This window comes from Scomber japonicus, chromosome 12, assembly GCF_027409825.1.
Source record: "Scomber japonicus isolate fScoJap1 chromosome 12, fScoJap1.pri, whole genome shotgun sequence".
In the NCBI taxonomy this organism is placed as follows: Eukaryota; Metazoa; Chordata; class Actinopteri; order Scombriformes; family Scombridae; genus Scomber; species Scomber japonicus.
Window position 1 is genome coordinate 5,762,412 of NC_070589.1, and position 12,705 is coordinate 5,775,116.

The following is a 12,705-nucleotide window of genomic DNA, read 5'->3' on the forward strand; positions in this document are numbered from 1 at the left end:
GTGAATGCACACTTTTTCTTTTTTAACCAATTTAGGATTCAGAGCCCTTATACACTGTGTGATACCAGCAAGAAGTCACACTCATGAAATCCTGCGTTCTGACTGTGTGATGAATGGAAACATACTCATAAGGCTGGGACTGTTTTTTTTAATGTTACAAAATGGCACTTTACATGTATCATCAGGAGGAAATTATGACATTTGATGAAATATGATATTATTAAGCTTGAGGGAGAACTAACAGAAGCGCTACATCACACAGCAAAATCAACATGTTTTATAATGAGGGAGTTGACTGTTTTCTGTTTGTCCAGTCATGTAGTAACTACACTGATGATGATATGAGATGTGTCTGTTAGATTCAGCTCAGCCAGGGACTTTTTTTTTTTCCTCCTTCTTTTTTTTTTTTTTTTTTTTTAAATCACATTGTACATTCACTTTCACAGCAATTGAATCAGAGCAGCTTGTTTTAATGTGGCGGGAAAAAGAATTTGAGACAAAGACTTCCTCATGTTTCTCTCACAGTTGTGGACTTTTTTGTTTTGGGACAAAGTAAAATCTCACAGTGTAAAAGGGGCCTTTGCTGGAGGAAAATACAGTATAATACTTGTTTTTTTTAACTTGGAGAACAGCATGGTGCTGATTCAGACGTGACATGAATAATCCCTTGTTTTCAGATCTGGAGAGAATCTACAACCGCTGCTAGCAGTCTGTTAACTCTTAGTTGTGGCTGCTGTACTGATCTGCTACCTGCTACAGAGAAAAGATAGAAAGAGACACAGAAAGATACAGAGAATATAAAACAAAGTTTTTTTTCTTTTTACAAGAGTCCTTTTGGGGGGTTTCAACCAACCCCTCCTCATCTCCTTCAGACACACTTCACTCCTCTTCCTCCTTGTATGTGTGTAACAAGTGTTGCCAAGTCCGACCGTGTACTTCCTACAGGTGTATGTATGTGTGTGTGTGTGTGTGTGTGTGTGTGTGTGTGTGTGTGTGTGTATGAGTGTGTTTGTTTATATGTGTCTACTTGTGTTCTTTAGTAGGGGCAAAGTAGAGCTCCATGGGTTTGTTCACCTTCCAGTACTTTTCACTGACCAGCTCCAGAGAGAAAGAACCGTTCAGGACCTGTGAACAGAGAACAGCAGCATGAAACTGAGCTTCACTTTATTTCAACCACATCAAACATCAAGCAGCGTGCACAAGTTAGAAAACATCAAATGTGTTCAACTGATTCTCAGCTGATAGAAATCCCCGACATCCACAAAGAGAGAGATCAACGTTTTACTTTTACTGTGCTTTTAAATGTCATGATTTTTTAAAGAGCTGCTGAAAACCACATTTTAACCTCAACACTCTCATTTACATATTAACCTATTAAGACCGGATCACGCATCTGTGCGTCTTTACCTTTAAGACCGGATCACGCATCTGTGCGTCTTTACCTTTAAGACCGGATCACGCATCTGTGCGTCTTTACCTTTAAGACCGGATCACGCATCTGTGCGTCTTTACCTTTAAGACCGGATCACGCATCTGTGCGTCTTTACCTTTAAGACCGGATCACGCATCTGTGCGTCTTTACCTTTAAGACCGGATCACACATCTGTGCGTCTTTACCTTTAAGACCGGATCACGCATCTGTGCGTCTTTACCTTTAAGACCGGATCACGCATCTATGCGTATTTACCATTAATGCCGGTATACGCGTCTGTGTCATTTCGAGCAGTATCGTCTTTTCTGAGGCACATGGCCAATTCTATGCACTGTGATTTGCTGAAATACTCTTGGGGTGAGTGACAGAGATGTTTAGGGATTTTTTTATACTCATGTGACTAAAAAAATGCGCTGTGATTGGTCAAAATAAGCCTACACGTGGAGTATGGTTTGGTCGAAAATTGTAAACACTGTGCAAGCGATCCGTCAAGGCTGACTCAAGTGAAGTATATGCAAGTGAAGGAAGTGATATTGATGAGGTAATTGATTCGGATTTTAATGAAATTGTGGAGGATGACACAGGACCAGATGTAAATGATATCCCAGATGATGTCGATGTACCTGGCGATCACATAGTTAGAGAGCAGTGGCTCCTAGCGATGTTTGGAGAGGGAGAGGAGGATATGCGTGATTTTGTTTGCCCGTCCTGGTGCAACAGTGTATGTGCTGCAGGCAGTGCAATGTGCCACTGCACAGTGAGTGCTTTGGAAAGCATTACCACAGCACTCGACAGTAAAGTCAAGGCAATGCCTTATATAGCGCATGTCATACACAATGGCAACTCAATGTGCTTTACATAAAACAGAAAAACATGTAATTTGAGAAACATTAAAACATACAATTAACCCCCCCAACCCCACCCCCACCCCTACCCCACTTATAATAAAAACAAAGTACAGAACAACAGAAAGAGATAAATAAAATGCTAGAATAGAGCATTAAATATAAGATTGCAGCATAAAATAATAAATTTGATGAGTTGTGTTGAGTGACTGTACTGTTCTGTTAATCTGTACACTCACCGCCAAGTTATTCAAAATAATACAACAAAGAAAATGAACATAAATTACAATTGACATTATTATAAGAAGTAGTAACCCTCTGTTTTTGGGGGGTTTTTTCTATATCTGTGTTTCAGTGATGTTAACTTCTCACTTTGGTACCTCAAAAGTATTAAATAAAACAGATCTGTACTGATTTTCAAAATATTCTTGATGTTTTTGATGTTTATTGATTTTTAAAAAATATGCAGTTGAAGATTATGGCCAAGCAAGTCAGTCAAGTTGACAGCCAAGGTAGTGAGCTTTCAAATGCTTTTTATCTCATGTTTTTATCTGCTATAGAGCCTGAGAAATTAAGGTTTTAGTGGGCGTTGCCAAATTTTGTATATTCTTCTGACAAACCTCAGGTTTTGAGAGGGGGTTTACAGAAAAGTGCTTAGGCATACAAAGGCCTTTTTTAGCAGGCGTTTTAGGCATAAATGGGTTAAACAGGCATTTGAACTACTACTGCTATTGTAGGAGTTACTTATGTGACTACAGTTCTATGCACTCTGGGTGAGGAATGATTCAGGTTTCTGCAGGGTTCATTTGTATTACACAGGAAGCAGTGAAGAAGGGAGTGGTTTCAGACACAACCTATGCATCTTTCACACTCATACCTGCCAGGCTATGAAAGCATCATTGAACAGGAAGGGTGATATGACCTACAATCATTACATCACTTTTTACTGTATAAGAACTTTGGTACTTTTGGGGATATATAAGGAAGTATGTGTATATTTTCACTGTATTATTATATGTGTATTATGTATATAGCTAATTGTTATAAATGTTTGGTGTTTGGTACATTATCTATTCAAAAGACTAATGTAAAAACAGTCTGTTTACTGTTATTTTCATTATTTTTCCCTTTTGGCTTGTCACTATTTCTAAAGGATATGAAGAAAACATGGACATATAATTATTTACTTTATTTATACATGTGTATTTGAGTTTAATGACCAAACTAAACTACACTAAACTGAATGGGTGAATGAACCAATTAAAACATGATGAATTCATTGAAGCTGACACTTGTCCATTGTGAGTGGATAAGCTTCCTAACTGTAGCTGGCAGTAGCTACTGTGTTTGTTGTAGGTCTGATGGAGCTGACTGAACTTACATTTAGGCCTTTTTCCTGTCTTCTCAGGACTTTATTTGAAGAATTCATATATTTTTAATATTAATCAAGAACTGCAGATACTCTGTTATATGTCTTGATAGTTTGAGTGTTGCATTAATCTAATAAGACATGGCCTTGTTCACATTCTCTGGTCTAAAGAGGTTGAAACTGTAGATACAATTTACTAACTAATAAGTCTCGGGTGTACATGTATCTAGGGTAGTGTGTATATGTGTGTGTACTCACAGTGAACTGGTTTCCAGCAGTAGGGATGTAGATGGTGTACTGTTTCTCTGAAGCTGCCTCCACGTTCACAGGACTAGCCTCAGCATTTCTTCTCAGCTCCTCCAGAGCCAATCTTACAGCCAGGTATTTAGACAGGTGATCCACTGTGGCGTTCCCGGATGTCTTAATGTAGCGAGGGACGAACTCCACACTGCAGACACACACAGGCGCACGTGTGTGTAAATAACCGGTGCGTTAACAGATGTGGCTAGGAGTTTAAATCGTGTGTGTGTGTGTGTGTGTGTGTGTGTGACGTACCTGTTGTGACCGTCGTCCTTCTCCATCAAGGTGGGATGTGGCCGAAAAACCAGTTCTATTTCGCTGGCGCCGCCGTCAATCACAGAGTCCCCTCCCCCGTTCTCGGCAGCGTTGTCCATGTCCAGACCGCTGTCGTCACTCGTCTTGGTGCGCTTGATGCTTGGACCCGCCTCCTGGAGGAACACATCCAACCACATGCTCAGTATTTTTTTTCTGAATGTCATCAATCATCACACCAGAACAACAGAATGTATAAAGATTGACACTTGCTTTGCTTGTTTTGATGTATTCTGGAGTATAAAAAATGAGTATAAGAGTAGCTGATGACATCATAAGTGACCTGATTGCTGTGGACGGAGGCGTTGCTACAGTGGGAAGAGTCTCCGTTGTCTTCAGCTCCGCTTCCGTTCTCCACTGTGTGTCTTTTACCACGCTGCAGCCTGACACACACAAACGCACTTATTAGAACAGATTGAGTTCTATGTGTGTGTCTGAATTGTGTTATATATGTGTGTGTGTGTTACCTGGTCATAGCCTGTATCTTGAGCCCCTCCTCTATGCTGTGGGACAGGGCTTGCTGGTTGTTGTGTTTGCTTATGCGGGCTAACACTCTCTCCTGGTGGGCTTCGTACTCGTCGCGGCTGGGATAAATCTTACCTGATGGGAATCATTTAAACCAATTAGAGAATTTTAACTCACTGAACTTTGATCATATCTAATTCCTCCTTCTTTTTCAGAATCAGAATCAGTTTTATTGCTACTACTGTAACACACACTCAGCATACATAGAAGCAAAATGCAGTTATTGACAGATCAGTACACACATTTAACACCTTTTAAAACAGGTTTTTTAAAAGGGTGTTTTTTTAAAGTGCTAAACTTTATTTTCAGCTGACTTCAACTCCTTGATTTCTTAATTGTTGTGCTTCTAACATGTCATGTAAAATCTTTGATCTGTGATTTTCCACTACCAAGATGAACCTCTTACATCCGTGGTGTCAAACTGATCAGATGCTTTATGTCAGATGGGTCCAAACTGTTCCATAAAGGTTCATGTGGCTGCAGGTTTTCATTCCAACCAAGCCGGAGCACACTAGGATTGACTCATTTAATCAACTCATCTCAGTCTTCAGACAGCTGATAGGTCGAATTGTGTGCTCTTGATTGGTTGGAACAAAAACCCGCAGGCCCACAGCAGTTTATAGAATAGTTTGGACATGCCTGCTCTATGCTGTACCTGTGTCTTACTTCCTGCCTGCTTTGATCTGCTCTGATCAGCTTGACTTCAAATATAATAACAGATACATATGCTGTGGATCCTGAGGATTGGTCAGAGTGGTTGCAATGAAGGTGTAACACACACACATACACACTTACTAATTAGAGCATCAAAATTAGGGTCTGGACGCAGCGACCTCTTGGACACCAGCTTCTTACGACAGGTGGGACACTCTTTGTTACTGAAAAGACAAGATCAAAGCATTCATCAATATCACAGATTATACTGAATGCAGGCTACTATTACTGAAGCAACACACACATTTCCATTTCAGTCTGATGTTTGAACCCAACAATACAGTTAAGTGGAGCCTCTTAAAAACTGAATTTAGGCTTTCATCAGGGCTCTTTTATGTTTTTTTATGTTTCTGTTATAGTGAAACCACAGTAGAACAAACATCACTGTTTACAGGAAGAAGATAATAACTGACTGATCCACAAGTGCTTCTCTGAGCTAACATCTTTGTTGATGACATACAGCGTAATAATATGTCATTTTCTAGGATTTAATGGTTGATAACAGCAGCTAACAGCAGAGCAGTTACTTGCAGAGCTCAATCTCTGACTCCAACTGCAGATTCAATGATTCAAACATCCACGTTGTATTCAAAGATGTCAGTTTGTCACATGTTCTACACTTGATATTTACTATCTCTCTGATTGCTGAGACGTTGGGCATAATGCAACCGAAAAATACTTCTGTGATATTTGTTCATAAATGGAAATTATGAGTGTTTTGGGAGAATTTGTGGCGTCTCGGGCACGAACAAAATTCTCCATCTGTCGTGCCAGTCATTAAGAAAGCTCCACAGTGTAACTTGCCCACAAATAGAGCATCTCCTTATATGGTCATTAGAGCCCCACACAATATATTGGTCAGCAGATATTGACCTATCACAGATATATTAGCATCGGCGTCTATGTTGTCCAATTTGTTTTTCAAGTTATATAGACAGTATTTAACATTTGTATAATCATTTTTCTTAATTAAAGTTAAATATATACATACATGTGTTTTTGTTATTTGGTTAGTTCTAGTTATTTATAATGATTAAATTCCCAGTGTAGTTTACTGTTTCAGTGCATTGATGTCATTTTATACAATAAAGTTTATTGTTCAGCTGTAAAATGACATGCCATCAAGTGTTTGATAACTACATTTAAGGGGTCATTGCAAAAAAATCTATATTCTTTATATATCAAATTATCAGCTGACATATCGATATCAGAAGTTTTTTCCTCCTTAATATCAGTATTGGCAATCAGCTCCAAAAATCCAGTATTGGTGAAGCTCTAATGGTAATATGAGGGACATTCATTATGTTAATGAGGAAATCTGGAAAACAGGTGACATTCATCAAGTTGAAACAAGTGATTAACAACCAATCTGTCCACTTAAAGAGAGTTTAGTGAATCTAGTTTGGAACACACAGATGAACCAAGTTTGAGATTTACAGCAGAATAAGAAAATGTTCTTGCATGACGCACTCATTTCCCTCTGAGGTCACCACTGGTCATTAAATGCAGCTCTGACATGTGTTCTCGCCCTATGGTGAGATCATCTGGTAGAAACACTGGTAAAAAAAAAAAAAAAGGGGGGGGGGGGGGGGGGGGGGGGGGGGGAGAGACTCTCGTGGCTTCTACTCACCCAGATCTCAAAGCTGTGATGATACAATCGGCGCAGAAGCGGTGCAGACATTCTTTGGTCGTCATTGTGTTCTTCAACATGTCCAGACAGATGGGACACATCAGTTCACTGTGCAGGGACCTGGGCGACACAGCGATCTCCAGTCCGTCTGTTATAGCCTCCTGTGCCAGTACGGGAAAACAGAGGGAGATGTAGATTAGTACACACAGAGAAAGACACAGAGAGAGAGAATGGGTGGTGCACAGCTGATACAGGAACAGATCACTGCTCTGATTGATGTTTTAGATCCTAAAAATCTCACGACCACAGTTACTGAGTCATCATTTTGGATATTGCGCATCTCTATGTTCTATTTTCAGGAGCACGGGGGAGCAAACACTGTTCTTATCAACTGATTACGTGTTTTAACCATATGTCCCATATACTGTATAGTAGCTCTTTCATTTTTTTTTATTCCTGCTACATCTCAGCTTTGCAACATGTCTTACCAAACTTGATGAGAGCATTAATAAAAGCTAAATCATTACATAATAATATTTCACCACCTTTCATACAAGAAGTGCTTTACAACAAAAGAAATTACTTTGACAAATCAAAAGGGCATAAAAAGAGAATAGAGCAATGTTTAAAAAAGGGGGGAAATGTAATATAAGATAGAAAATAAGAGTAGTAATCATTTTAAAATAGTAAAATACTACAAAGTAATAGCTAAAACATAGAATGAATAGAATGTATAAAATCAAGTGAAAGCAGTGCTGCAGTGCTTCAGTGTTAAAGTGACCAGACTCAAGTGAAGAGTTTTTAGCTTTCTTTTTAACATGAGCTGCTTCTCTGATATCTGTCAGCGCTGTGTGTTCCATAGTTTTGGGGTGTGGTTGACATTAGATGAGATGTGTGTGAATGAACTGACACGGTGTGAATCATTACCTGTGGAGTTCTCTGTAGCTCGTACAGGCTCAGCTCCCAGGTCTTACTGAGGGGCTGAACCCCGTTGGTCTGAACTGTCTGGGTCATCTCTGCAAAACTGAAACACACACACACACACAAACACACAAAAAAAAGATTTTATTGCAAGGCTAGGGTGTAATGTTGAACTCGGGTTATTATAACTAGTGGGATTTTTTTCTCCCTTGGCTGTAAAGAGTTGTTTAAGTATACTGTGAAATGTGGACAGGAGGGATGGAATAGAAGAGCTTTCCTAATGTGCTTTCAATGGAAGTGGAAGTCCTCATTTAGAGCTAAGATGTATTATTTGTTTATCAGAAGCTTACTTGAGGATTCAGCCGTCTAAATGAGTCAAATCAAGTAGTTGAGGTTTGAACTGGTAATATACCTGCAGTATGGACAGGAGGAATAATTACAGCTATAAATGATCACCTGTCTCTTGTTTCAGGGCAATAGTATCATGAAGCTATCCTTTAAGTGCACTAGTGTAATGTTAAATCCCTTGTGGATAATAAATCACTTACTTGATTATAATGAGCCTCATTCACTAATATGTGTAGAATTGTTTTTACTTTGTATACAAAATTACCATCAGATTCATGACACATGCACACCAGCCAGTTCTGTTCTCACCTCAGTGAGTATGTTAATAAATTAGACTCATTCTACATTGACAGCTGTGTGCCCACCACCACCACCACATTTCTCTACATAAGGAAGCTTTGTTGGAGCGGTGCAGTCAAATACCAACAATAGTTTCAGAAGTAAAAGTGAGAAAAAGCAGATTTGGCTGTGAACATGGAGTCTGATTGTGAATCCTGTCTACAGCCTGCAGGCCTGTTGCACCACTAACACACAGTACTGTACATCATGTTTTATCTCTGTCCACAACACACTGTTATGTAGTGAAAGCAGAGTGTGTCTCTATGTCACTACTGAGCTGTCACTGTGAGGACAGTGAACAGGCTGCTAGTTAACAGCTGCACATATCATCTAAATCTGATGCCCCACATTCCACTATATATATATACACATATAAGCTATTGTCATCTAGAAGTTAGAAACAGATGATTTAATATAATATATTCATCATTTTTTATTGATGATGATGATTTATTGATTACAAAGTCTTTGCTATTAATTTAATAGTTAGTAAATAAATGGTGTTTTATTATAAAATGAACACTTGTATATGTTGTGTATTTAGGCCCTATCATATTTTAAATGGCTGTGATTCTAGTATAAATCTTGACTATATCTTTTTTTTTTAACTGTGGGATGTTTATAATTTGTGCATGGTGTAATGCAGTTCTGAATTTGTTGGCAGAGTAAGAATAAATCCAGGTAAGCACATATTAATGAATATTTGTGCTTAAAAAGTCTGTCCACACAGTTTAAGAAGAGATTAGTGTGTTTGTACTGTTAGTGAATGAGGCTCACTGATCCTGTTTGCTTTGTCTCATGAAGTTTAAAAACTAAAAAATCTTAGGAGATGAGATCAACTATGCAGCGGTTTGCATAACACTGTACCAAGCATGTCTTCAATAAACGAGCACTGCCTGCAGTAACATCTCAGTCATTTCTACAGCTGCTGATAGCAGCTCAGAAGACTTTAATTACTACTAAAACCATTTGGTGCCAGATTTCTGTGTGTGTGTGATTGTTTTTTGTTATTCACAGACTTACACTTTGCTCACACATACACAGACACATGAAGGTATTCACACACAGACGTATATTTACCAAAACAATGATTTCTGAGCAACATCATAAAAGAATGTAATAAATGCAAATGTTTATGAAATGTGAGAGAATGTGAGGAAAAACAAAATTTGACAGACTTCAAATGAGCATCTGTTGTTTAGTTTCTCATCCAGATCTGATTTCCTCTACACTGCTATTTTCCAAATGAACCCTATTGTTTAGAAGCTGCGTCTCAACATTTAAGCACTGATGAATCTATAATCAAATAATGCTAATTCATATCTAATAAAATAGATGTAGCTTTATTTATTTTGAAGCCCACACCCAGCCCCTTAACCACATCAACAGGATGCTGTTCCTCTTCACTACTTCTCTCAGATAAGGTCTTGTTTTTAAGAGTAGGGCTACTTTTCTGACACATTTTAACTAAACTAAATTTGAGCCTCACATCAACTTTAAACATTGTATTCATTATTATTACTGTCATGCTTTCATAAATATTTTTTTTTTATTAATCTGGAAAAATAAATCACCAACAGATTAAATGTTCTTGCTGCCACAAACATTTATTATTAAGCTATTTTCTGTGTGGTTGGCTATTCAGGCATGTTTGAAGGTTCTTGTTAAACAGAATGTGTGTTTTTGATCATTTGTCAGCACCTTGTAGGTTTGGAGTGTGTGACCTAATTTTTAAAAGTGAAGAAATGGCAAGAAATTGCTAAATTTGGTCATGAAGTTTAATTTTAGAGACATCAATTTTACAACGTTCCTTATAATTTTGCAGTGAAACTCCAGCTTTAAGATATCTATATTGCCCAGTAGGAAATCCCTCTCTTGCCTATTTGTCTGTCTATTTGAGACATTTGGGTGGTTCACAATTTGAAAAGATAACCAAAAACACTGTATCATTCAGTCAAGCTGGGGTAACCCAAACTGTACCCATTTGATCGGGAATAAAAGATCTACTAATGCTGCACTCCTACCCAGCTGCCACACTGAAAAAGACACATAAATAAGAGAAGAAAGCCGAATGTTAGATTTTCGCATCTTCTCGTTGCTGCAGCTGTTTGACCATGCTGCCATACATGTGACATACAAGAGGTGAAAGTGGGGGTGGTTCATATTTAACATACTGACTGACTGACTGCTTGATGGAAAGCTGGTACGTTTGTTCGCTTAAAAAAATGTCAATAAAAACAGGAAAAACAACAGAGATGTGAACCATGAGGTGTCTTAACTACAGTAGCTACATTCACTGTACCGCAGTTATCAATTCATGCCAATAAACAAAACCCATAATATTATAACTGACTCAAATTAGGTAACGTTGTACATTCTAGTCGATAGTTTTTATATGATGTTGCATGCTAGCACAGGACAAATGTTATACAATGCTATATGTTGAGGACTGGTAGCAGCACATCTATAGCAGTTAATAGACACATTTTCATGCACAATCTCTGTGGCTCGGCTGATGCTAACTAGCTACCACATCGGCTAACTTAGCTATTCTTCGCACCGCTTGACATTAGAGGCGAAATAAGCTCAACATGTAGCACGTATGTAGCTAACAGAAGACAACGAATACACAGACGCGCGAAACAGTTCCAACCGTGTTCATTTCAACGTTTGAGATAGCAGCAGAAAATGCTAATATGTACAATATTGCGAGGGAGTAGTGACTGTAATTTGTCGCTGTGACAAGAGGGAAAAACAACAACAGAGACCGAGCCGACGCACCAGTCTCCTGAGGTCAGCTGTGGGGCTTTTTTTAACCCTATTTTTTAACGTTTTAGCAGTTGTAAACTTGTAAGTGGACCGCCATTGTTACACACACACAGACATAAAAGCTAAATATTTCTAGCTTGCTTAAAATAGGATTGTTTTCTGTACTTACATTTTCAGTTGTGGATACGAGCCGATCCAGCCAGCGCGTTTAGGCGAAGGCAATATGGCGGATGCACCAGCAGCGATGGAGGCTGGGAACTGTAGGCATCGTACCAGGCACCATACCAGAGCCAAGAGGGGCCCCTAAATTAAAATGGAAAAAAGGGGGAAAACATACATAACAATAATTGTTGTTGTTAATAATAATAACAATAATGATATTTCGATCGTGATTATAATTATGATGATTATTATTATTATCATTATTCAGTCATTTCTACAGCTGCTCACACAGACACATGAAGGAATTCACAAACAGCCATATAGGTATTTACCAAAACAATTATTATTATTATTATTATTATTTTTATTGTTATCATTAATGTACAGTCCATTTCAAGATAGAAGCACACATTAATCAAAAAGTTTGTTGTTAAAGAAAAAACAAACATGGAATGCCTTATTTGAATGGTATACTTTATTACCTTATTCAGGTTATTTCAATTGTTTACTGGGATTTTGATATACATAGGATTGCTGATGATTGTTTTTCTTGCTTATATATATATTTTTTATCTTGTTGCTTATATATTTTCTTTTATTGTGTTCCAAAAATACTTAACTAAACTTAACGAAACAATGTACTTCACTTTGCATAGACAAGATAAAAATCAATCCTATATGAAAGAAAAACAAAATGTAAGCACAAAGTTAAAAGACTGCATTAAAGAAATGTACAAATAAATCATACACATGGTAAAACAATTAAAAATAATAAACTAAACTTAAAATCAGATGGTTGCACAACAGAGCTAGTTGTCAGGTGAAAGAAAGCCTTTAAAAAGGTGTCTTAAGACAGGATTTAAAAGCAGACCAAATACTGACTGGAAGACTGTTCCAAAGCTGAGGTGCCAGTACAGTACAGCTAAAACTCAATCACTCTTTGACCTTAACCTGGACTCTGGAACAGCTAGCAGGCTTAACCCAGCAGATATAAGAGGCCTGTTTGGACAGTAAGAAGTAAAGAGTTCACTGCTGTAAC

General features: G+C 38.1%; 1 protein-coding gene across 2 annotated transcripts; it reads right to left on the reverse strand.

Moving 5' to 3' along the window:
• Nucleotides 1-11,718, reverse strand: rnf2 (ring finger protein 2). Of its 2 annotated transcripts, none has more exons than XM_053329733.1 (9): nucleotides 11,674-11,718; nucleotides 8,054-8,151; nucleotides 7,128-7,293; nucleotides 5,579-5,661; nucleotides 4,726-4,858; nucleotides 4,542-4,641; nucleotides 4,202-4,374; nucleotides 3,905-4,094; nucleotides 1-1,125 (listed from the first exon to the last, which is right to left on the reverse strand). In XM_053329733.1, exons 2-9 carry the CDS (start codon nucleotides 8,139-8,141, stop codon nucleotides 1,024-1,026), a joined length of 1,035 nt encoding a protein of 344 aa, XP_053185708.1. In that variant the 5' UTR covers nucleotides 8,142-8,151; nucleotides 11,674-11,718; the 3' UTR covers nucleotides 1-1,023. The 2 variants fall into 2 exon arrangements, with proteins under 2 accessions (XP_053185708.1, XP_053185709.1); XM_053329734.1 differs by having other exon boundaries at nucleotides 2-1,125; nucleotides 7,128-7,288; nucleotides 8,055-8,151.
• Nucleotides 11,719-12,705: the final 987 nt, after the last annotated feature.